Source organism: Helicoverpa armigera, chromosome 28 (genome assembly GCF_030705265.1).
Source record: "Helicoverpa armigera isolate CAAS_96S chromosome 28, ASM3070526v1, whole genome shotgun sequence".
Lineage (NCBI taxonomy): Eukaryota > Metazoa > Arthropoda > Insecta > Lepidoptera > Noctuidae > Helicoverpa > Helicoverpa armigera.
The window spans coordinates 7,513,214-7,540,131 of NC_087147.1; the positions used below are offsets into that span (position 1 = coordinate 7,513,214).

General features: G+C 34.8%; 1 protein-coding gene across 23 annotated transcripts in view; it reads right to left on the minus strand.

Annotated features, from left to right (window-relative positions):
- The window catches only part of Nrm (neuromusculin), a 423,138-nt gene that overhangs the window by 130,122 nt on the left and 266,098 nt on the right, over positions 1–26,918 (minus strand). For all 23 annotated transcript variants that reach the window (XR_010277925.1, XR_010277926.1, XR_010277927.1 and 20 more), the window contains one exon: positions 16,326–16,480. Coding sequence is in view for 20 of the 23 variants with exons in the window: in XM_064042339.1 (XP_063898409.1) it covers positions 16,326–16,480 (155 nt within the window). In the remaining 3 variants the exon portion in view is untranslated. The remainder of the gene's footprint in view (positions 1–16,325; positions 16,481–26,918) is intronic.

Genomic DNA, 26,918 nt, shown 5'->3' on the forward strand with positions numbered 1-26,918 from the left:
GTTCTGTACTCTATGTTTCTGTCGAAACTATGTCCTAAGATTGTCTTATTAATGTTAGGAGACATTAATTGGTAATTGTAGAAGTTTTTGGTCTGGTAAGAACGCAATAAATAGAAGAATATTTCCTTGATTACCTATTTGGTAAGTCAGTTAATTAACGTTTAATTCTTGGCGTTGAGAGAATTTTTATTTACATCCAGAAGAAATACTAAAGGCACACTAGGTATCGTCAGCTGTGATGCTTTGCACCGACATTATGAGAACATAACCTTCTTCGATGAATGAGCTACGTATTACTGAAATAATTTTTCAAATCAGACCAGCAGTTTCTGGTATTTGCGCGTTCAAACAAAGTCTTCAGCTTTCTAACATGAGTATAGTTTATATTCCCCTACTAAGAAAACTCCGACACTCCATAACACTTCCTCAAATCTCAAAAATCTTCAAAATCTATTCCACCAATAAACTGTCTTCAAATAAAATCCAGCAACGTTCAATGTGAATTTACCATCATCAAATAATATTAGTAATATAAGCCGTTCATACGTTGTGATCGTTGAGACAAATGGTCCCGAAATGAGCGGTTTTACTCCAGAAAATAACTCTTTGGGTACATTCTAGAAGCTTATCTCTGTGGCCAGAGTAATCTTGACAAATGGCCGCTGAATTCCTTCTATGTTACTTTAATTTAGATTGATTTTTGCAGTTAAATTCTAACGTTTGTGGGTCTGCAGTTTAAAGCGATTTTGGACGTCTATTTTATTGTTTTATTTGTATTTTTAGGTCGGTTTAAGGAATTGGGTCTTTTGAAAGTTATGGGAACGTAGTGATATCCTTGAATTTATAGTAGGTTTAAAATAAAGTAAATTTACTCAACTACAGTGGTGTATATTGCTATTTTATTCGATTTAAAAAAAGGAGGATCTCGGTTTATGTTTGTTTGACCTGCGTGTATGTCTTATTTATTTCTCGTTTGGCTAAACCAATTTTCATCATAGTATTTATCAGAAGGTTTTTTAGCTATTTTTATTTTTTTGTAAAAAGTTGTTCGTTCTACTTTGCAGTGACATACATTTTAGTATTTCCACCATTTAAACGAATATCAATACACCCAAATATTGATGGGTATAATCCAGCATATCGGGTCTATAGGACCCACCATTACCGGTGAAACGGCGACGAAAAGTGGGCCATTTTTATCCCGCGGTCGAAATCCGGGACATTTTGAAAAAATGCCCGCGCTTTGGACCAATCATTGTCGAATATTCGTGTAATGACGTGGATTGAGTTATAGGATGTAGCGGGGAGTGAATAATTTATATAGATAGAATACCTTGCGTGCCAGCTGTTTCAACCACGTCCCATGGAAATTAATATGTGGCAACCGGGTATAAAGCAGCCTATAGCCTTCCTGGATAAATGGGCTGTCTAACACTGGAATGATCGAACAGTTTCTGAGATTGGCGCGTTGAACCAAGTAACATGTATTTATTAAACTAGATCATAGTTAAATCAAAATCAATTTTAAACATATACTTTGGACAAAATCGCACTCGCTACCGCTTAAAACTTAGCCCAAACAACGTTTTACACCGTCCATACGACGGGTCACCTCGAGTAATGTCACGTGAAATGACTGTAGTACGACCCTTCCGATCCTGTAGGGATGGGAAACGATTCTATTATCGATAGATCGATAAATGGTTTGTAATAGTCAGAAATTGACTTTTAGGTAAATTAGGGGCACATTTTATAAAAATGGTAAATATTTTTTTTGTATTGAATATTTGAAAAAGTTGAAAATATGTTGTAAAATAAATATACGAAATAATTAATCATTTATAGACTAAATCTGGGAAATAAAAACATATAACAAGCTTACTTTAAAATAGTTTTAAGCGGATTCATAATGCTATTTCGCACGTGTTTTAAATATTGTTAATAAGTTATTGTTTATTAACAACACCTCATTATAACACCAAATATAAACACGGAATTAATGAATTCAATTAAATCAGCAAAAGGGCTTACTGACAGCTAAAACTCGTAACAAAATCATAATTTGCATAAACCAATGAATGGTTTACCGCAAACAAACAACAAAATTGTTCGATAGACATGAAATTATTTCCACAATTTCGATACAATTTTGTTTATTTTCCAAACATGTCATCCGGGACATGTATTTTGGTCCCTGAAGATAAATGAAATGTTTTTCCTTGTTAGTTTAGTATTTTGCTTCTGTTTACTTTATAAACAAATTAAATTTTATGTATTTTATCTTAGCGTTCTAATATTATGTTGCTGCCGATATTGTTTTTTAATTTTCTCATGTTTTTGGTTCCCAATTAATAAAACATGTTAGGGATATTTTTACTTGTAAACCTTTCAAGGGTTTTGTTTATGTTTCGAAATATATAATTTCAAAATAAAATTCATTATTTTTCTACGACCCCAAATAAAATTGGGATAAGGGCAGGAGGATGATGGTATGTCCTCTATGTATCTACTTGCCCGTATTTCAGATTTTGATCAATGCCAAATTTCAGTTATTAGCTTGACTTCTCATTCTCAAACCAGTACAAATATCAGCATCAAAATTGAACCAACAAAAAACCTTTTTATCAAAACTATCGATATCTTCTTGTCCCATCACTACTCGCATACATAGTGACCACGTCTGATGACGCTCGTAACGTCACCTCGCGTGTAATGACGCCCTTCACTGACCTGTGACGTCATTCGCTTTACTTTACCCATAGTCCTGGTTTTGTACGGGGATAAGTTTTTAATTGTGTTGTTTTAAAAGTGGCTTGTACCTTACAGTTACGGGAATCGTTTATTTATGAGCAGTTTTAGTTGATGTCAATGACTAAGTAATCTGTTATTTGTATAATTAAGATACCTCCACTATATCGTGAAATTGGGAAGAAAAGTTATGCTACTTGGCTTTGTGGTAATTGGTAAAAGTATGACGTGTTTTATTAGCTAGACCTTACTCAATGCAAAATTACTCAATTATAAGCCCTAGCACTGTTCGTGGGTCTGTGGGCGGTGAGTTCGGGTGGCTCATCGTCCCTCTGTCTACTTAGACGACGGACCCGTGTCGACGGCGCGCGTTGTTCCACGCGCTCCTCAAAGAGATGTCAGCAACCCCAGCGGGGCCCAGCAGGGCCAAGGCCTGCCGGGGCTGCGGGTTGTTCGAAAGAGATACCCCATAAAACGGCCAAACTAAGAACCTCCTTTTATAGAATTCGGTTAAAAATGACCATAATTTCTCTAAAACCCAAAGAATTTCAAGCTACATCTCTGTCCACCCCTTTAATGTAGGTGCGTTATATTCAAGCTTTAGAACAGGGTCATCAAGGTGTAATGGGATCCCGTTGTTACAAGAGCCGCGTTGAAGCACCCATTCTGTTGCGGTTTCAGACCCACTAGGGATGGGTTGAGTCAGAAATTTTATCGATATTTTTGTTGTACAACACTATTGTGGAAAATTGTTTGAATAAGTACACTTAGGCTGCCTACGTCTGATGTTAATTGGTGATCGATATTTGGTAGGAGACAAATAGAAAACACTGAAGGTGAATAGTGTAACGCACATGTCATACAAAAAGTTGACCAGAAAATCGTGATCAGAACGTGCTACAAAAAATCTGCCCAATTTTTTGGCCTACAAAAAGTCTGATGCCTTACATACATATGTGCCAGTTTTTAATGCTGTTAACAGAATTTCAATTATTACTTTGGATTTTTCAAATGTCAAATTGTCATATACCCAAAATGCCTTATATACATATATTTTGTGCTCAACAGTCTAAATGTCTCAAAATATGAAAGCCTAAGGTCATATTCGATCATACAAATATCTAAGTCTAGACTTACAGAAAAACGATTTTAACGTTATTTGAAAAAGAATAGGCGAACAAAATAACGTTCACCAGAAAAGGCTTTTAGAAACTCAGAAATTCCTTTTAAAACATACTTATATCTGACACAGAATGTTTTCAACTTTGATTCTTTTGAAAAGAGCGTAAAATAAAATTCATTTCTAGTAGTAAAACATATGTAACACTTCAAGATGGCTGAATAGTTGTAGGATGCGAATATTTTATTTTAAACTCTATAGACCGAAGACTAAACAGTCGGTCGACAGTCGCTCCGATGGTAGGATTTCTTTTCAGAAAGAAAGAAAATCGTGAACTCTATCAAAGTTTTTAGTCGGTCTGATACCTGATCGTTGTCATATGCGTACTACCATTTCTTTTACCATTTATTACGAAATCGCTTTGTGGGTTTTAGAAACTTTCACAAAGCAGCCTGGAGCCTGGAAGTTGGTGATTGATACACCCGTGTATTGTGTCGCACGTTTATGTCGGTCTCTCTCCGGTCGTGTCGAATTGCCGTCCCATCGGGCTATGAGAGTGAAGGAATAGTGAGTGCCCCGCAATCCAAGCAAATGCTCGTGCACTATAATATGTCCTGCGCAGTTGGCTGATCTCCTTACATGAGAACAGCCACTGTAGCCGATAACCGGCTAGGAGGACATCATCATCATTATCACCATTTATTTTCATACTTGTGAAGCCCCGATGAAACTGTCGGGCAACTAAGAAGTGTGCAGTGTGCAGGTACGGGACTATGCGAATATTTTATCTGAGAGTAATGTCTTGCGTGTGTAGGTGCTAAGATCTATGCTTCGAACGTGAGTCTGTTTGTTTGTTTGTATGTTAGTATGTAGGTAGGGGTGTTGTAAAATGTAAGACTTTCTATCTGAGAAACGCCTTTATAATTTATTAGAAACTTATTAGAAACTTAAGACTTTTTATGATCCTACTAGTAGAGGTATTATAGGCGTAAGTTTTACGAATATAGATTTCCTACTTTGTTTCTACTTCACATCAAAACTACACGACAACGTAACGTGTCGTTGAAACCGAAGCAAATAGATACTTAGTATAATCAAAATTGCATTTTAGTCCAGCGAAGCGCACAAAGCGTTCTAGTTACTATGAGAAGTGGTATTTTTCTAGAAATAGGTCAGTGCTGAAGTGTATTAAGCCAAATGTAGCTACTCAATTAATGTGAACGTTGAATATGTTCTAAATACATATTAGGAGAGTAAAAAGTCTATTTTTCGATTTTAAATCAACTTTGTGTGACGCCATACAGCCAAAAGATTTTTTCAGAATAAAATTCATGCACTAACTAGAACTATATAATCAAGCAAATATGAATTAATCCTATCTATTTTTTCAAATAAAAATCTCTGCCTTTTGATGACATTCGCGTCAAAAGATTTTTTAATCAAAACCAGTTCCATTACTAGATTATTATGTTCAGCTCTAAAATATGAAATCTAGATTCATATTTCATTCTCACAAACGACACCATTAACTTTGAAATAAAAATTAAAAATACATTTCACGCTGAAAAAAATTTGAAAAAATCGGCTTAGCGTGATTCGGATGCGCGTCCGAAGGGTTCCGTACCATTATCGAAAAAACACGTTTGTTGTATGTATTATAGCAGAACTCTAAAATCTTGTTCTAGTTTTCAGCGTTTGTTGACATAGTAACAACAAAAATAAATCATCTGTGAACAACTATCTATCACCATTCATGAGATACAGCCTGGTAACAGACGAAAAGGGAACTTTTAGTAATAGGCTCCTGTTTTAAACTTTTGAGCAAGTAACCCTAAAAAATTAAAAAAAAGACTTTCACACCAAAAAATATTTTCGACTGAAAAATAATAATAACTCTTGACATCCGCGATAAATTCATCGCGCAACAGCCACTGAATCACTTTAGCTTTATCGTCTGAAATACAATGTATCATAACCATTGTACGCTCGGTTCCGGCGCAACGTTTCCTGAGCACAGCGAGCCGGCAATGTATATCGTACACTGGAAATAAATCGACCGACTAAAAGTGCATTTTTCTCAACACACGCGTGATATGTAGGACGTTTCCTTCCTTTCGCAGTCGGGTAAGTGTTGTTTGTTTTTGGGTGTAATATGTTTTTTTTTTTGGTGCGAAGATATTGTAGCGTTGTTAGGATTTATTTTGTAGTTGTGAATGTGAGTTATTTTACTGAAGGTTGCTTTTGCTTCTTGCTAATAATTTTTGTTGTTCAGGTTGTATACTTCGCTTACAGGGAAAAGGAAGGATATTATTTAAATTAATTCAGTAATTTTGGCGTAAAAGCTCCACAGACCAAGTTACATTCTCAATTATAATTGTAGTGAGGGTTGACTTACTTACATAAATAAAATTTATATACTTTATTTACTTTTGTGGCTGTCCTTCACTATGACAGATGGACATGTAAGAAAAATATAGCAAATAATTTATTTTAACTCAGAATAAGCTAGGATTAAATATCTATTTTCAATCTCATTATTTTGTATTCCGCTCATCATATTCTGGCTCCATTCATATTTTATAGTAACTTTGTAAATAGATTCATATTCAACATGATATTTTTATGTTAGTTGCGGTGGCCTAGTTAAGAACCTTCTGTTTGATGACTAAGAAACTTTATACTATCCAAAAATAACCTTAATCACATGTGTAACCACAAAACATTTACCTAACCCACCGTCATCAGATCAAACACGGTTAAACACGTCACTAACCCTGTTACCTAACTAATGAGACTTCATTATAAACCAAACAACGCCAATAAGGCCATGTACCATGTACCCGTTGTCTACGCAACAAAGCCGGCGACATCAAAGGTCCACAATCCCTTTGATTACGCCGCTTTCTAATGAAAGTGTTAAATACACTGAGTCTGTAATTTAGACAGTGTTTTGACATACTACACTGTGATCGGGATATCAATTTGGTTAATCTATTTTTGGTGATGTTAATTTGGGCAACGATTTGATTGTTAATTTTTTTAGTTATTAATTGAATGCTATTCCTTTTACGTCGCATTGACCTTTCCAGATCACTAAATAAAAATACCTCTCATCTTGGAATAACAAGGCTCTATAAGACACAGGGCTAAGAGAAAATTTAGTATACTCAATAGAGTTTTCTTCTATTAGAAATCACACTTACCACTGCCTACTTGACTTTCTCAACCCAGTTAATTGAATAACAGAAAAGTGCAAGTAATTACCGCTACAATTAAACGAGCCACAGAAGAACTTCTCAAAACATTGATCACCCACACTATTTAACCTAGCCTACCGTTCGATCGGTGGCTGATACTTAGCCACGAGCCCCAGTGATGAATGGGAGCCACCTCGCAGGTACAGTCGGCGACATTTTAATTCACCGCTCGAATACCAGCAGCCTTTCAGCTTTCACCAATATTTTCTGAATAAACTTGTGGGAATGTTTAGAGGAGACGATACGATGGCACGATTAATCGTGTCGGTTAGGATCAATCGGTGAGTTGTGCTTTTGTGAGTAAATTAGTAAAGGGTAAAGGAGTTTATTGCATAAACAAATTACACTATTTTGTCACTTTATGAAAAGCACTCTTTTATATTTTTTCATGTTCTGAATTAAGTCTGTTTAAAACAACTGTATAAGTATAAAGTTTTATTTTTATCTCGTCCGAAATTATATGTACTAAAATTATATAAAATGTTAGAAAAAATGTGTAGCATTAATTTCGTGAGACAATAAATCGCAAAGAAACACCTGATTCCATAATTATTTCTTTTACTGAAATTATGTTCAAAAACGATTAGACAATTTTCTTTCATTTACCACCACAAGTACATAGCAAGTGCCCTATGTTTTATTTGTGAAATAAATAACCGGAAAAAAATAAAAAATCGTATCATATAAAAGGCCCTACAAGAGGCAACAGCATCAAAACTTGCTGAAAGGGGCTGAGAATTAAAAACAGCTATTCCCTTGAAAAATATGTCCTTTTACGAATTACTTGCGGGTAAAAGAAACATGCTTTCGCGTCGTGTTTCTTTTGCTTTTATTCCGACTCAATCTTTTAGCAAGTGGTAATTTTGTTTAAGAGAAATATTTTCGCGGCGGGGTTGATTTTGCTGGGTAAGATATTATCTTTGTGGGTTTGGTTCTGGTTGGGTCTTGCAGAAATTTTTTGAATAACTTTGTAAGAGTATATGGTTTAATTTAGCTATAGTTAAGCCTGAAAATGTAATTAGAATTGATATGTTTCAGATATAGCATTAGTTATAGTGATAGAAGTAGTGAATTCATTTGCATGGATTCACAAATAGTAACTACCTGCTTCGAAATTAAGAGATTTTCACAAGAAAATAAATAGCTAAAGTTAAATAAAAGTAATTTCAAAAAATACGTTTAAAATGCTCTCTAACCTAAGTACCTACGAGTGTTATTCGGTATAAGTTGTATTTCAGTAAACATGCAAACTAGATAATATTCACTTATAATACCACAAGAGCTTCAAAATTATCGGGTATTTTCCGATAGGTTCGTTGCAAACAAATGAAGGAGTCAAGTTTTTCAGGTTAAAAAATCACGAGCGCGAAGCGCGAGTGATTTTTCCTGAAAAACTTGACGACTTTATTTGTTTGCAGGGAACCTTGAGGGAAATGCCAGATAATTATGAAGCTCGTGCGGTATTCGGGAGATTATTTTTCCGTCCCAAATGTCGGCCACAACCTGTCAGTTTGACGTAGCAACGACCAGAGAAAATATTCAAAAAATTTTCAGTATAATACCATGTAGGTTGTACCACGTGACGTCGAATGGTGCAATTCTATTGGTCGATATTTGGGTCGGAAAAATAATCCATTAAATATGCAAGTCATAAGTGCTCATAAAACCTACGAAGATAAAAATACAGCTATTCACCTATTATACTTTAAAATCACCACTTTTATGGCGTCATAACCCTACAGAATTTTTCACGAAAAACATCAACCCTTAGCGCTCTCACACACTACAAACTTTTAGTCGGCCGATAGTTGAACAAAAACATATTTTTAAAGAAAATCTTGTTTTCAATTAAAGTTTTCAGTCAGTCTGATACCGGCTAAATACCTGATCTTTGTAATGTGCTTACGACCATCCATCTACACGCTGATTTATGGAAGGCACGTTAAATTGTAGGTCTCGGCTATCATTGAATATCTTTGGCAGTCCTTACGGGTAGTAGAAGAAGCCAGTAAGTCTGACACCCAGTCTTACTGGGGTATTGGGTTGCCCGGGTAACTGGATTAAGGAGGTCAGATAGGCAGTCGCTCCTTGTAAAATACTGGTAGGTCAGTTGCAGTCGGTTAGACTGGAAGCCGACCCCGACATAGTTGTGAAAAGGGTAGGCAGGTGATGACTGATTCATGAGCCGTAAACTATCGGCCGACTAAAAGTTTGCAGTGTACTCTTAACCGCTGCACAAAATTGGTATACACCAGACGCAAGCTAAGCTGAATTTTATTATAACCCTCCATTGCTCATGTCACACTTCAAACTACTAGGGGGTCACATCGACCCCGTAATCCTTTGAACAATAAAATGGTGGGGTCATTTAGACCCATTTAGGCCATTTTGTGCAGAACCTGTTTATCATTATGTACCCTTTGGATGGAATTTTCGAGAAATAAATTGGTGATTTATCTTAAAGGCCAGCCATGTGTTAATAATGTGTTTGCTGTTTTTGTTTTAGCGTTAATTGAAGTGGTTTGGGAATTATTTTATTTTGAATATTTATTAGGATCATGTTTTTGTTTTGGGAGTTATTTATTGGTAATTTATATTAATGCCTATAAAACTCAATCGAAGCACTTAGAGGGAATATAAAATTTTATAATTGAAAAAATCTTAAAAATTATCTGCCTGGCCTTTTCCCAACTATGCTGTGGTAAGCTTCCAGTCTTACCTAATGCATCTGAATCTTAACATATATGTACTTATTTAATGATGCATGAGGTTCTTTTAGATCTACCTGAACCAATAGAACTCTTAGTTCATAATTCTTCCCGAATTCATTCATTCATTCATTCTTCTTCTTCTTATTTAGGGAAGAAGTATGAACTAAGAGTTCTATTGGTTCAGGTAGATCTAAAAGAACCTCATGCATCACTAAAGAACTTGACCAGGATATGTCTTTTGACTGACCTAACTCTAATGTTAGCATGGAATCCTGAGGAGGCAGCTAAAATCATAGAAAACTTATTTAAACTTGTGTACATGTCAGCAGATTTCTTTAAGGTAGAATTTATTAGCAAAGCAAATTATTTAATTATAAAATCTTAACAAGAGATTAGGTATTTAAAGGCTGTTAATACCAAAGCTTAGGAAAAGTAAAATTAGGAATCTATAAATAGGCCTTTGTCTTAAACGATAAAGGATTTAATTTATTTACAGAATTTTCAATACTCAAAGAGCAAAGATCAAAAGTTACATTAAAACAATTTAAAAATTATTACCTATTTAAGAAAGAAAAATAAATTCCAAAATCACTTCTTTGAGAGCAAAAAAAAACTTTTTCACTTCATTAAATGAAGTCAATATTGGTTTAGGCTCCTCACAATTAATTAGATTTCACGACTCGGTTGTTTCTCTAGGGTCTCAAAAACCTTCTATTAAACATATTATTCAAGTATTTTATCAGCAATCTGCTGAATTACTAATAAGTATTTGTAATTCTTTCACGCGCCATAAAGTCTGGGTTCTAGGATTTATGTCTAATCTATGCTGTATTTAGTCACCTCTAGTTAATAATGCAAAGTTTTTATCTTTACGGCTAGGCTGATTTAGATAAAATTTTGCATGGAAATAAATGGAACCTTAGGCAATGTTTCATGTTACTTTTATCTGGGAAAGTTACGTGAAAAGACTCTCAATATACATTCATAAGGAGTTACAAAACCCTATTAGTACAAACTAGCCGTTTTCCCGTCGTTTCACCCGCGTCCTGTAAAAACTACGGCCCGTACCGCGATAAAATATAGTCATGTTACTCAGGAAAAGTCTACCTTTCCAACAGAGAAAGAATTTTTAAAATCTGTTTAGTAGTTTCGGAGCCTTTAGAATAGAAAGAAACAAAAACAATCCTCTTTATTATATTAGTATAGATTATTTTATTATATCTCAAATAACATGGTATATTACCGACGTCATTTACAATTTATCCACGAATAATTTAATACCTTGAAACATAAATAAACCCAAAGATTTTGAAAATACCTGGAGGGTACATTCGACCCATCTCTTGAACAACCCTCACTTGGCTCGCGGCGTTTAAGGGTTAAGCTTAGAATTAGAAACGATACGGCAAGTGTAGGGTTAATTCTGTCTGCAATGCATCTTCAAAGTACGTCCCTTCTAGCGATTTTAGATTTTTGGATGTAAATAAACAAAATAATTTCAAAGAGGATAATTATTATTTTGCATTCGTTTTTTCATTAATTTTTGTAGTGGATTCAGCTCTCATGGATTTAATTACTACAGTATTAATATAGTGTTTTGCATATTTATATCGCCAATTTTATAGACTTTTCAATATTTGCCCTAAACTAAGAAATAAAACCCTCATGAAATTCGTCTCACCCGTTTAAGAGTTACAACGTCACAGACTGTTTGATATAGTGGGCAAACACTGAATAGACATCTTTTGCATCTATTAAAGAAAAAAAATACTATTGAAAAGATTTCCATACGTCTGTAATACTGAATTTTTCCCATAGATAATTATTTAACCTAAAACCGTAAGATCATTAAAACTTTTTTTCAATAACTAACTAGCTGAGTTCGTTGGTAATTTTTTTTTTTATTAAAACCAATAGTGATAAAATCTTTAATCACATTTGTATGCAAATTCGAAAGTCTTTAGTTCATTTAATTTATTGAATATTAATGTCCTTTCGCGTTTTAATAGCTTAGTAGATAATCTCGTATAATTTTTGTCAACTATTGTACATGTAACATGTATGTTAAATTGTAAATATTATTATTCATTTTACTAAACAATGTAACAGCAAATTCATTCAAAAATAGAAGCTATTTAGTACCTACATTTATTAAACATCATTGTAAGAATAAAGGAGGCCATAGACATAGACTTTGTTATTTACACCAATTTATATAACAACAAAAATATTTAAAAAACTGGGTTAAAACAATGGGCGGTCTTATATCTCAAATAACTGTCATCAACGCATTTTCTCAAAAGTCACACAATCTCAAATTAACTTCTCGACCTAACAAAGACGACCATCTTTACCTTTGAACTCTACATTTTCTTTCTTCCCTAAAAATTCACAGAAAACAGATCCTTCTCTATTTGTTGCCAAACGCCTCGGTTTCATATAGACACAGACTCCACACGGACGATATTTTGTTTTCCTTTGCTCACTAGGCTTTGCTCACGACTTCATTCGCATATATCAACATGCACTTTTGAGAAACACTTTAAAATCGTCGTATTTTCATGCTTGTACTAAAATATGGCAACAAACGTAACCTTAGCGATAATATAATAAGGAAATATTATAGTCATCTGTTTAGCCTTTTCCCAACTTTGTTGGGGTCGGCTTCCAATCTAACCGGATGCAGCTGAGTACCAGTGTTTTACAAGGAGCGACTGCCCTATCTGACCTCCTCAACCCAGTTACCCGGGCAACCCAATATATCTTGGTTGTCAGACTTACTGGCTCCTGACTAACCGTAACAACTACCAAAAATGTATAAATGATAGCTGGCTTCCATTTTTAACGTGTCTTCCAAAAGACAGGAGGGTTAGAATAAGTCCCAATCCTATTTCAAAAAAATATCTCCTTATTTACCTACCCCAAAGAAAATAACACTTTCCCATAAATAACTCGGGAAGAAAATATCCTGTAATCTAAAGAAAAACCGATCGTAAACAGTCAAGTATCAAATAAAATATCTCACATCCATTTGTTTCATAGAAAAGACGTATGCTTTCGTGAAGGAAAGGGATGCAATATGTTTAGTTCGGTGTGTGAGACAGAGATGGAGTGCGTGGCACCTTGTGAATCGAGTGGCCCGAGGCGGGTAGAGCGCAATATCCTAGAGAACCTAACGTCTACAAGTGATGGGAAAAGTCGATAGCTTTTATGAAAAAATATTTAAGAACTTTTGTGTGAATTGGTACATTTTTTGTTATAAAGCGGTTTATAAGTTAATTAACTACTGAAATAGAAAATCAATCGTGTCTCCCGTATATCTGAAGTTCGATATACGACATGTTAAATTGGATATTAACACTTCCCACTCTGCTATTTTTATGGTCATAAGCAACCCGCATTGAGCAAGCGTGGTGATTAATGCTCAATCCTTCTCCATGTGAGAGGAGGCCTGTGCCCAGCAGTGGGACGATAAAAAGGCTGTAACAGTAACAGTAAGCAAAGAAAAATCTTAGTATCATCCTTTGACATATGGATGAACTAGAAATATATGTTATGGACCAAGTGATAAATTGGGCAGTATACATAATGCCCGGTCATTATGAAAAATGCCCAATATGAGAGTGCAATTTGATAATAATTATTCAAATAATCAAATTGACCGGGCACTATACATATTGCCCGTGACCTTTTGGGCAAAGTAATACAAACATATTTAATTTCATTTTTTTAACTTAGCACATCCCATATTAATTGACCCAGCATGGAAGTAAGCATGCAACATGCAGCAAGCATCGCTTCTGTCACGGCTCCGGCGCTGCGGGGCTCCGGCGGTCCCATGCGAGCTTATCGTCGCAGATGGTTTTCACGCTCACCACCGCAGCTTCGGCTTGCTGGCCGGCTCCGCCGGCCAGCCTCAGCCGCGTCGGCGAGCGTTTCAACTACCTGCGCCTCACCTCGCAGGCCGCCTCGCCCCTCCGCGCCTACGCGGTTTTGAATTGCACTCTAGGGGTAGGGCAGACAAGACTACGTCGAGTCGGTTTTGCAGCGATTCGTTTTCGTCACTAAGTTCAATTTTTAGTACAATGTTTTGAATCCAAGTTAAAAAAACGAGCCAAGAAAAATGAGATCAAGAAAAACGAGGCCGAGTAAGTAAATCAGATGACAATTGCCCAATTAATAATTTTGTGGCTAGACTTGTAATTTTCCATTAAAATAGAACATATAATTTTAACAATAATCATAAAATATGTAGCAAGTAACAGGATTTATTTATTAAAACAACTGCCACCCTCGCACCGCATAAAATATAGCTTTATTATCAAATTGCCCAACTATCATGTAGCAATATAATAATGCCCGTACAATGTGATAAATAATGAAGGTAAGATAGTTATTAATCACTTGGCCCGATAAAGCTAGACATTATGCATAATGCTCGGGCATTATAAATAATGCCCGAATTAATCACATGGTCCATAACATATATATAACATTATAAAACAGGTATGCAGAATTACCGATAAAGTTATCGATAAAACTCAAAGTTTCATTAACCATAATAAATTAAATCGATAGCCAGCCCATTAATCAATTACTAGCAATCAAACAAAGTTTTTGATCGCTAAAAGGGGGCAAACATTTTGAAACTTTGAATACTTTGATATATTTATATTATTATATAAACATTCTCAGACATAAGTAAAGGTAAAGTTCTAGTTTGTGTAAATTTATTAATCATTGAATTATAGATGTTGCAAACTTTAAACTTTGTTGAAGTTCGAAAAATAATAGTTTATCTGCCCGCTTGACATATTGAAGTCCGTCAAATATTATTAAGTTAAACATAACTTTGACGTTTGTCTAGTTTTATTTATTTGTAATAATAATTCACGAATAATTGCATTAAGTTTTAGCTGTTAAGTATCATTTTTAAAATTGAATTTACACAACGCATTAATATAACTATATACAAATGCATGACAACTGTTAATTAATAATACTACCAGCACGCAATTATTTAACAGCAAAACAAAATAATCAGCAAAAAACTCCACTCAAATAATTTCAAACACGACAATCGTATAAAAAAACAGTAGTAGTCAATTCTCTAGCCTCCCATATATTCTAAACTAAACAACAACAATCGATATCGACGTTCCCGCATCACTACGCCACCCGCCCGTCTGATTGGCTGTCATGTTGACACAACTTATGAGCGCGATATGTCCCGCACTACTTGCGCCAGCAACACTAACCATCACAAGTTACTTATAGTTGAGAACAAAGAAAATAACAGCAAAACGGTTTAGAGTATACTGCAGACTTTTAGTCGGCCGATAGTTTGTTTGGGCCTTTAAATCATTATGAAGATGAATAACTGCCTCTTTGGTCTAGCTGTCGCAACCGCGGTCAATGTACACGAGGTCTCAGTTTCGATTCCCGAAATCGCTTCGTGTGTCTAACAGCCAGTTTCTTCATCAAAAGTTAAAGCCAAAGTAAAAGTCAAAGTAATGTCTAAGGTTAAATTCAATTTTTCTATGAATTTTGCTGTCAATTTAGCCTTGAAAAAACGAATTTGACCGTTACTTTAACTTTAGACATTACTTTAACTTTAACTTTTGATGAAGAAACTGGCCGTTAGTAACTTTCCCAAAGCAGCCCGGAGCCTGGAACTTGGTGATTGATACACCCGTGCATCAAAGAGCACGTTAATGTCGGTCCTGCGCCTGATCTCTCTCCGGTGGCGTCTGATTACCGTCCGTCCCATCGAGCTATGAGAGTGAAGTAATGGTGAGTGCACCTGTGTCCAAGCAAATGCTTGACCAGGTATTTAGATGAAATTAGACCGATTGAAAACTGATTGGAATCATGATTTTCTTTAAAAAAAACATTTCCTGCAGACCCGATGGCTGCAACTATCGGCCGACTGTTTAGTCTACAGTCTACGGTTACTTAGTTCGCTACTATGAAATAGTTAATTGTTTTGATTTTTCAGTTAGTTTCAGTTTTAATGTGCTTATAATTAAGTTTTGAAATTGGATTTTTGCGGTATTTTGTGCTTCTGTTGTTGAAATAATTGTAGCGATTAGAAACTAAAGTTGATACTTGAGGCTTTCAATAACATAGAAACCTGTTATAGTTTTGTTTCTTTTTCTCATGGGTGAAGTTTCTGAGTACCTACGAATAGTTTTATTGATTACTTATGACTTTAGAAAGAAGTCGATACCCATGTGTGATAACGAATTACTGCAACCTTCAGGTATAGCAACTCGCTTTGATAAGACCTCAAAGTTCGTGAAATATTACCTATAAATATTCATATTCATTCATAGATGTACTATGGCATTTAAGAGTAATGCTTTTTTCTGAATTTAAATAATTCTGTCTCATTCTATATCATAACAATTTTAGCATATAATATATTATAGTCTTCAGAACATCCTAGAAAGACCCAATCACCACCTACAATAAAACAAAAGTACTTACTATAAGTATGAAAGTCGGTAATCTGCACAGTATTGCAGTCCTCCCCAACTTGAAGGTAGGTGATCTCGCAGCGGTACACCCCCTCGTCCTCAGGCTTCACGTCATTGATGACCAGCTCGGCGTATGTCATGTTCTTCGAGTACGATATTGTTACTCTGTGGACAAAGAGAGAAAAACGTTAGGAGTGTCAAAATTGACAGGTGAAACTTGTTTAAACTAATAAGGAAAGAAAAAAAAAGAAGTGTCAGAATTGACAATGAAGGGATACAACGGTTTAAGCTAGTAAAGACCTATAGAGAAAAAATATGTTAGAACAGTCAAATAGACAGGTGACGAAATAAGTTTAAATTAGTTTATCAACAAAGATGCTTTTTTATTGATGATTAGCTTTTTGGTTACAAGAGACAGTTTCAAATTTCCTCATATGCAGGATATCCCATAAAGTATGGGTTAAATTGGACAAGGGTGTGGTCGTGTGAAGTTTTTTGTCAACTTCGAAGGACACTCTGTATGAAGTACATAGTTCTTTAATTTATAATTTCGCTTTTCATCATCATCAGCCTTTATCGTCCCACTGCTGGGCACAGGAATCCTCTCACACAGAGAAGGATTGAGCGTGAATCACCAGCCTTGCTCAATGTGGTTTAGTAAAATAAGTTTTTAATGACAATAAATTAAACTACTCCGAAAATCGAATCCCTTTTCCAAACTACCAAGTCATGATCCAAAAAAGTCCAAATCTGGAACTTCATTGGGCATTGGGCGTATTTACGTGTTTTTTTTCAGCTAAAACCTTCAGCTAATGGGCCTTCAGTGAGATTGCAAGTTAGGACCAGCTTGAGTTAATTAAGTGGACTGTCTAATAGATTGATAGCTCTGTGCGTTGGGATTAGGAGACCGAATTGTTTTTAGTTTTAGATGAATTTGGGTTTTTTTGTTTTAGTTACGTCAACGGGAGTTTTGGGGTCCAAGAGGTACTTGCTTTTGCGGAATTTAATAAGCCAACTTCAAAAAGAGGAGGTAAATTTGACTTTTGCTTGATTTTACAAATGCTCATTTCTAATTATGATATTAGTATTAAAAATCATTAAGGGTTTGAAATCTTACATGTCCAAGTTATTAGCTAAAATTGTTGATGCCTTTTATCGAAAAAGGATTATGATAACGAATAATTGTATATAATAGCACCATTTATATCTGTATCTGTTGTGATATAAAAGTAATATAAAACTACTGCATAAAAATATTTAATCTCTAATTGACTTGAAACCAGAGCTAGAAAATAAAATAGTTAATATCCTCATAATTTTATATATCCTGAAATCCGTTTATATTTATGGGTATTATGAAAATAAAAACTGATTCAATATAATCTATACTGCTGATATTATAAAGAGGAAAACTTTGTTTGTTTGTTTGGTTGTAATGAATAGGCTCAAAAACTACTGGACAGTTTTTAAAAATTCTTTCACCATTCGAAATCTACATTATTCACAAGTAACATAGGCTATATTTTATCCCGGTACGGGCAGTAGTTGCCACGGGACGCGGGTGAAACCGCGGGAAAACGGCTAGTATTCAATAAAGCTACTTATGTATGTATTAAACACACTATGCATCCACAATACTTTATAACTACAGAATAAAGCAGCCGACTACAGACTAATGACATTATAGAGCGGCCGCTAATCAGCCGAGCTGGCTGATGACTCAAACGCTCGGACGCTCCGCTTCACGACAGAATAATTGATGACAATGTTTGTTTTTTACGAAAATGTCCAGTTTTTAAGTGGGCAAAGGAAGAGATGAATTAGGTTTTATCTCATTTAATGGGATACGTCTTTTAAAATTAACCTGGTAAGTATAAACTAAAAAAACATTGTTATAGATCCTAGAATTTAATAGTCGAAATTGTTTTATATGATTACTCACAGATCTTGAGACCAAGATGTCTTACAAATATTACAATGTCTTACTTATAGTGAAGTCACATTGTCAAGAGTTGGTACGGAACTCTTTCATACGTTCTTCTTTACACTGAAACTCCAAAACTATATTTAAAATCTAGTTTCATGAGGACGTAGCAGTCATATATATACTTTTTATGTTCTTATTCATACCTCTTATTTTCACAACTGCAAAAAGAGATCACTATCCCAAAAAATCATTAACTAAACTAAAATACCTAAAATCCTAACCCAATGACCATTCCCACAGACCTACAAACGAACAGACAATACACAAAGCCGGGACATACAATTAAGGACCTTAAACCGACTGCCTGGAAGTGGCATCGACAAATTAACTGCCCGTCGCCGGAGGAAGCCATTTTTTTTATTTCCTTTCTATTTAGTACAGGTGGACAATTTATTTGTGTAATTTATTGCTGTAGATTGAAAAATTGGATTAAATTGTACTATTTGTGGTGGGTTTTGTGTATGGTGTATGTATTGAAATAGAAAAGGATTGTGTATAAGGTTTAAATTATGATAGACTGCACAGCGTTTAACGTTTCGTTTGTACATGAGTATAGAGTATATTTCAAGTTCAGACCAATAGTAACATCAGATTTTTAAGCCTGATTTTATCATCATCAGAATCTGATCCTACCTGTATCAACTACATAACTGAGTACCAGTGTTTTATATGGAGCGATTGTCTTTCTAACGTCAACCCAATTATGTGGGCAACTCAGAACTCCTTAATATGACTGATTGTCATATTTTTTGGCATTTTTCTAACTACCCCATAATGACCACCACCTCCAAGAGCTACAAATTCAACGTATCTTTACCAAAGTCGATTTTGTAGGATAAGCAGAGCCCCCCGAGACTTTATTTAACAAAATCTGTAGCATATACTACCAGCTTATTATTTACCATCACATAATCAGCAACAGCAAGCAACAGTTGCAGCAACAAAACTGAAGTTCTCGTAACAATGCAACAACTCGCACCTGTGCTGTTGTTGAATAATTTATGTCGTTATATTTGAATTCGTTGAGGTTAAGTTTAACTTGATAATCGGTTTACACTGTAAAGTTAGAGAGGAAACCTGCTTGTGGAAAATTAAGAAAGGAAGATGCAGTTTTAGAATACTAAGATTATGTTGTAATTATGATTGGGACCTTTGCACCTATATAAATTAAGGATAAATTATTATTAGAAATCTTGAAAGAAATCTCACCTCTATAGTGAATCTTTCAAAGTCAAAATCAATTTTTTTTATTCCAAATAAGCCTTTGCATGCTCCTATGAAACGTCACACTAGTTGCAAAAAGTTAGTCCAAAAAGTTGGTCTCATGGAGAAGAGCCGGCAAGAAATTCAATTTTACATATTTTATTGATCCAAAAGTAGTTTTTTTTTTGTTTATTATTTACTTGCCTAAAGACTGAGAGTTAATTTTATCGAGGTCTGTAAAATAATTATACTCAGAATGCGTGTGAGAAAACCATAAAACATAAACATAAACTCTTAATGAGCTCAAAAATAAAATATGCACACCTTAGTTTGCCACACTTACTAATAACTTAAGTTTTAAAAATCCCCACGACCGTAAACACGAAACTTCCTCTCTTTGAAGTTGGTATATTTAAAAACTTACAACTTGATGGCTAGATAGCTAGTTTATAGTGCTTTTAACGGCTAGAAGTTAATGTTTATAGTTATAGAGGAAAGCCAATATTCATTAGGTAGTTGGCTGGTTACTGAAGCTGTGTTAAGTATGGTGGTCATGGCTTATGGGTAAATGGAAAACGATGATTTGTTTAGGGTGTTATTTAGGCTATGTGTGGCTTTTATTAAGTGTATTTGAAAAATCATGGATATGTTTAGCAGACTGGTAAATAATTCTTTGATGAAAATTAACACTTTTCTTATGTTATCCAAAGAGTGAAAGAAAATGTTCTAGAAATGGGGTATTTACAAGTTACACGGTGTAAAAATCCTAATTCAAGCATATGTGGTATAGTGCAGGGTTTTCATATGTTTTGATATTCTATACAAAGAGTACGTATTATTAGTCCGTAAAACTAAATGGTCATAATGGCGTTAGACCCATCATTTAGTTATCCATGACATAAAACAGGGATTGAAATTGATATTTTGATATTCCGTGTAAAGAGTACATATCCATATTTTGATATGACCAAACCATCAAACAGACTATAGACTTTTAACACCCTAATAACATAAAAACACCACACATCACAAAAGCTCTCATACAACAACATAAAAATCCTCTCACAGTATATTCTAAAAAACTTCATAACCCTCTCCAGTAAACCTAACGGTAGTTTTAACCGCGGCTTATTGTTTAACTAACAGTTACCGCCAACTAGTTACTGCTAACCATTAAATAGTTTAATGCACTCACCATGGAGTTCCAACGAGTTTTTATGGACCTTTTTAGTTTCGCTCTTTTTATACTCTGTGGTGTGTTTTTAGTCTGTGGTATTTAGATAGTATCGTGTAATAAAATTGTGCTTACTGAGGTCGGTTTATGGATGGGTGAATGTATAATATGCATTATAACTTTGTGGATATCTTTGTATATGCTGGTTATGAAAGCAATTTGGTTGTGATGGCTTGTGTGCTTTTTAAGGGGGTTTAACTCAAAAATTTTGACAGATATAGCTTAATAACTTTCTCGAGTATTTAGTTGAGTAATTGGTTGGAATGAAGTTTTAAGTAAGGAAAAAACAAACACTTTCCAAAAAAAAAGAGTGGCTGCAAAACGGACCATTTCAACTTCATAATTTGTATTTTTTTAGCGTTTAAAAGTTTTTGTGGTACGACGGATACAGATTAACTTCATGTCTAAATAAACCAAAACCCAAAATAAATAGTACCCAATTTACCCAGCTAGACCCAGTTAGCCAAAATTCTAATAAAATGTCTAGATAACGTAATACCTAGGACGAGCAGGTGTTGTGTTTTCGCGGGCAAACCGCACATCGGTCCGACTGACAGGGCTGTTTGTTACAAACACGGAGAATGGAATATAGTGGAGATGGCATGAGGTAGGTCAGGCGTGTTCTTGTAGGTCAACGTAACATGGCTGCGACGATGAAGATGAAGAATTAGAAAAGTGGTAAAAGTTACCGGGGCCCAGGTACATAAAGGGCTTAAGAAGGAATATGGCAGGTTTTAGTTAGTAAAAGTCTGGCACTTCCTCATGCTGAGCCCACAGCGGGAGGTCATTTGATGGTCTACCATAATGAAATATAAAGTAACTTACGGTAAGCGTGATCAAAACGAACAATTACTAGAAATAAAGAGGGATTCGGGTTTCTTGTCAAATCAAAACCAATCTGTCAAAGATTGTCTGTAACTGGTGATTATTACCATCTGCCTAACTTTTTCACAATTATGTTGAGATTGGCTTCCAGTCCAAGGAAAGTTCAAGGTCTAGTTTTGCAACTGCCGTAACGATGGTCAAAAAGGTTCAATGACAGCCAAATTATCAGTCTTGATTGATTGGTGTTTTTTTTATGTGCTGGTTTCTAAACATACCTTCCTCGTTCTTCAAACACCAGCATGTTGTCACACTACTTTCTTAGGAGATGTTGCGTTATCACATCTCTGCAAGTGATTTCATTCTCCATGGTCCGACTGAGCGCTGTTTGTTACAAGCCACAGACAAGCGCTTCTTGTGGCGTGTACACTGCCAGCACGGAAATTGGGTCACTTGTTGTTATGTTACTTTTTTGTTAAGTTATGAGTGTGTTGAGAATGTCAGAAATTAAATAATTATGGATGTTAAGATGTCATCCGTTTATGGGACACGGTTTTGAGAAGCTTAGGCTAAAAAGCGTCAGAGATCACGAAATATTTTTTTTTACTTCAATGTACGTATTTTTAAAAAGTTTTATCCTGGAGCTTAGTAAAGTTGGCAGATCGTGATTACATTGACAGCAAAAACTGGTGCTTTTATAAGCTTGTATTTATTCAATAATCATTGCCTTGTTTTTTACCAAATGATAATTGCCAGTTAAAAATAAAATACAGTTAAAACAAACACCAAAACTACTTAAAATACCAAGAATTTCACCTAAAAAATCTTAACACTACTACATATTTTTATTCGCGTTAAATGTTCCTCCGACAACATCACACAAAAACGTATGCCTCGTAAAACATTTTCTATTCTAAAGGTGTGTGCTACGCGGTCGTAGCGCTACGAGCTACGGGCTACGGGCTACGAGCTACGCCGTAGCATACCGCGTAGCATTCCGCGCAATACATTTTAATCGAAAAAGTGGTCTTCATTGTGAAAATTGTTTGAGTTTTTGTTTGTTCGTGTTTTATTTAGTTATAATAGTGTTATTGTGTTAAGGTGATCATGCCTTTTTATAAAACGTGAAACGAATGAATGAACGTAACATTTTTGCGGCTTTTCTGGCAACCAAGAAAGGAAAAAAAATAAAATAACATTATGTATCAACGGGACATTATTGAAACTTATTTGTGTCACCAGTATTTTGTCAAAGGCGTGTTTCTTCAGTTTTTAGGTACACTACTCAATATTATAGATGTAAAAAGTGAGTTTTTTCACGCTTTCTCCCTATATGTAACTGTAGAACCGATCTAGATAAAATTTGGTACGAAGATTGGTTCTAGATAAAATTTGGTACGAAGTAGGTTACCTGAAGAAGTAGATAGGTTATTTTTTATACGGGAGTAGTCCTAAAGTAATTTTAAGTGTATCTTTTTGTAGTGTAACCAAAACTTCAACTCCAACCTGTATTTTACTTTTAGCTTTTAACAATCCTTTCAACTAAACTCTGCTGTTGTGACCGGGGAACACATATATTAGCTCGTGGAGGCTATCGCTCAGCTCAGCACACAGTTTGTTACATCGCTAACACAACACGACTGTTCTGTTTATGTTTATGAGGCTTTAAGCGAGGTGTTTTAGCCATCAGTAGATGTATTTTTTGGTAAATCTGTGATATTTGAGGAGGTGGAGTGAGAAGAAATAGTCAACTGAGTCGAACTGGTGCATGTAAGGTTCTGAACCATTTTTTAAGAAGATTTTTAAGAGAAGTGGATTCAAACAATCTAGAAAAATCTAATCAACTGTAAACAGTTGATTCCTTAAAATGAATTCAATGAGATTGATTCCTTAAATGAGATGTTCCTTAAAAGGAACATTTTGCTATTTAGTACATATCCTAAAAATGTACCTAATAGAGTTGAGAAATTCACGTTAACCTGACATTATTCAACTAAATCAAAATTTTAGATGTCTTTAATATTTATTCAAAATAAAATCCACGTGTAGATATTCACATACACATCTAATACTACTTCATAGAAATCTTCCTCACATTTTCCACAGTATTTAACAAAGGAAATGCATCGCAAATTGCACTCAACTTGCATACACAACAATGCAACCAGGTATGTGCCATGTAATGAGAACTATCATGTTGCGGGTTCGATTCCCGACAGATCAATTATGTTGGTCTATTTGCTATCACGTATTGTATGTATGTGTTAATTTGTATTAATACTAGGTATTCGGAACTATGTACTTCACGCATCATCTGAATAAAAAGTACCTTATATCCTTTCTTATACGAGAAATATCTGTGTACCAATTTAATTCGGTTCAGTAGTTTTGGTTTAAAATCTGGATAGGATAGACAGAATTACTTTGGTATTTAAAACACCAATGTAAGGGGTATAAAACAAGAGAGTACGATTATTTGGTTTAGCGAGCTATTCGCATCTTTTAGATAGTGTAAAGAAAAGTGTGAGATAGAATATTCATTAAAGTACAAAGAAAACTTAAGGCTACTTTTTATCTGGGTGAGCGATTTAGCTCCAATCGGTGCACTTTTGAATTAAATGAACTCAACAAAGTCAAAGTTTAAGTCAAATCATTTATTTCATTTAGTCCTTTACAAGCGCTTATGCACGATTTACAAGCACTTACAAGCCTTTACGAGCACTTATAATAGTTATATGTATAACGGCAAGCATTTCAAAGTAAAGTAAAATATTTCAATTCCCAACACAAACACAGCACCTATAACCCTATGATAATAAAACGTCTCTAAGCTAGGAAACAATCGGGCGCCTTCGGGCGATTTCGTGCGTCATCGGAGCGGAACGACGCCGTCGCACAAAACTATTGGCTGTTATATCGAGACTGGGTTGCCAGCTTAAGGTCTGCAAGAAGATTGGGTATTGTTTTGTGAAATGAGAATGTAACACTGAGAAATTGTGGATATTGATAGCTGTAAACAGTGATATAATAGTTATATTTTTTGATGTAGCGGTGAAATAATGTCATTTTCAAAAACTGCCGTAGCTAAGCATAATGAAGTGTACATTTCTTTTGTTGCAATATCAATGGTGACGTATCCATGATTTTTTAAGAAGAAGATTTAATTAAATTTTAAACTACCAATAAAGTTCAGTGTGTGGTTCTCAATATCGTTAATTATCGTGAGTTGTTTGTCAGCACACATCTCTTAAAATATTTAGTAAAATGGGTTGACAAAAACGGCGGAAAAAAAGATAGTGCACTTACAAAAAATACCTTCAGATTCTAAAGTCCAAAACTTCAAAGCAGCTCAAACTAAACTCCATTAAAGTCAAAAAGTCCCACAAATGCTGCAAAAAATTAACTTGCAAAGTAAAGAACAATTACAGGGCCATCCTTTCCGGGGAGATTTTAAATTCACTGTTGGCAACAATGGATACTTTTTTGAAAAAAGGTTGAATGTCAGTTAGACCATTTGTCGGAACCGCGGTGAACTTTGTAATATCTTTAGTGCCTGTAATATGAGGGTAGAATGATTGTTTAAATGTCAGTTTTTGTTCTTATAGTATTCCTGAGATTTTTTTGAAGTAAGGGAACTTTTGAAGGGAGGACAATTTTTTTTAATGCTGGCTTGATCAAACGAAGATTTTTAGGATTCTTAAAATTGCAGTTACTACTTCGTTGAATAAAGATAATGTATGTGTGGATATATAAATGTTTGCTCGTCTTTCACGCAAAAACTACTAAATAGATTTGGATGAAACTTGGCCATAAAACAGCATAGGTATAAGAATAATATAAAGGCTACTTCTAGGATGTGGGTGAAACCGTGGACTAATGTAATATATCGTTAACCAGCTGCATCAAATTAAACCACAAAACTCGTAAAATTCTAATCACAATACACAACAAACATACGGCACGTCAATCCAAAATTATATTTCAATTTTCATCCCTCAATATTGAAGGGTCAAAATCATAATCTATATCAAAATACTGGACCTTAAGTCTGTTGTAATAAGAGCTAGTTTCCTTTGGCTTGTGGCAGTAATCGGGCCGGTAGGATTGGCTTTGTGGTCATACCATTGCTTTGCTTGCTATTAATGTAGGTATGTATGTATGTATATGTATATTGTTTCCAATTTCGATACAGGTATGTGTTTAGTTTAGTTTGTTATGTTGTCCGTTTGTTGGTTTGTTATTAGTTGTTAGTTTAGGAATTTGTTTTTTGTTTATAATAAGAACTTTTATTCGCTCAGTGATTAACATGCTGTGAGGCGTCATAACGCTTGTTAGATTTTGATTTTAAATAAAAGCTAGCTAGCTTTTAACCCACGTCCCGAGGGAACTTTTTCCTGTACCTGGATAAAATACCTATCCATATTACTATCTATTTAATGTGGTTTTCCGTTCACACTTTAAAGCGTGACTGAGGAACAATTTCGACTCGACTCGTGAATCAAACCCGAGACCACAGCAGTCGCATATTGCTTCTAAACCAACTACGCAGTTTCCATAATCTTTATGTCACCGTAAAACTAGTAAAACTACTTGAAAACATATTAATAGCCGCGACATATTGGCGAACCACAGTTTTACGGTAAAACACTAAAATTATTACGAGCGGAAATAATTTCCCGTCATCCATAGAATTTTTATACCATAGGTTTATGGCATTTTTCTCGTTAGAACTAAACCTTAATGTCCATGGAATGACGGATGTGTGGTTAACTGCTGTTGTTTCTTTTTATGGGTAGCGATATGGTCACCCTAGTGTGCGAGAAAATGCGGGTTTGACTCTTTTTAAGTTGGTTAAAGTTAGGTAATATTCTTTTCAATAATGTCATTTAAGTAGACTTTATTCAAGAACTATACATCTGTGTTTCTTTAGATGGTACCTACCTGATTAAGTATGTGTAAATATTAGAAACCTTTATGTATGTTTCTTTCAGTTGCATGTTTATTAAACAAGTACCTAATGAGCTATGCGTTAGACTTTCTCCGTCTTACCACAAAAACTTTTTAACATCAGTTTAAGACTTGTCTAAAAAAATGTCAAATTATGACGTTGACATGGTTCATTTTGTTTGGAGCATTTTTTAGACAAGTGTAATACAGTGGTTAAAGTTGTTGTAGTAAGGCCATCTGTATTTCAACGTTCATTTGTTTGTTTTCAGTAGTGAAACTAAACTTATAGCTATACTTAGCTATTGCAAAAAAACAAAATTATTTTGTCTGTTACATCTAAACTTTACCTTACAGTAAAAAAATATTTAACATCCACCCAATATATAGACATTTATGTTTCTGAATATGCA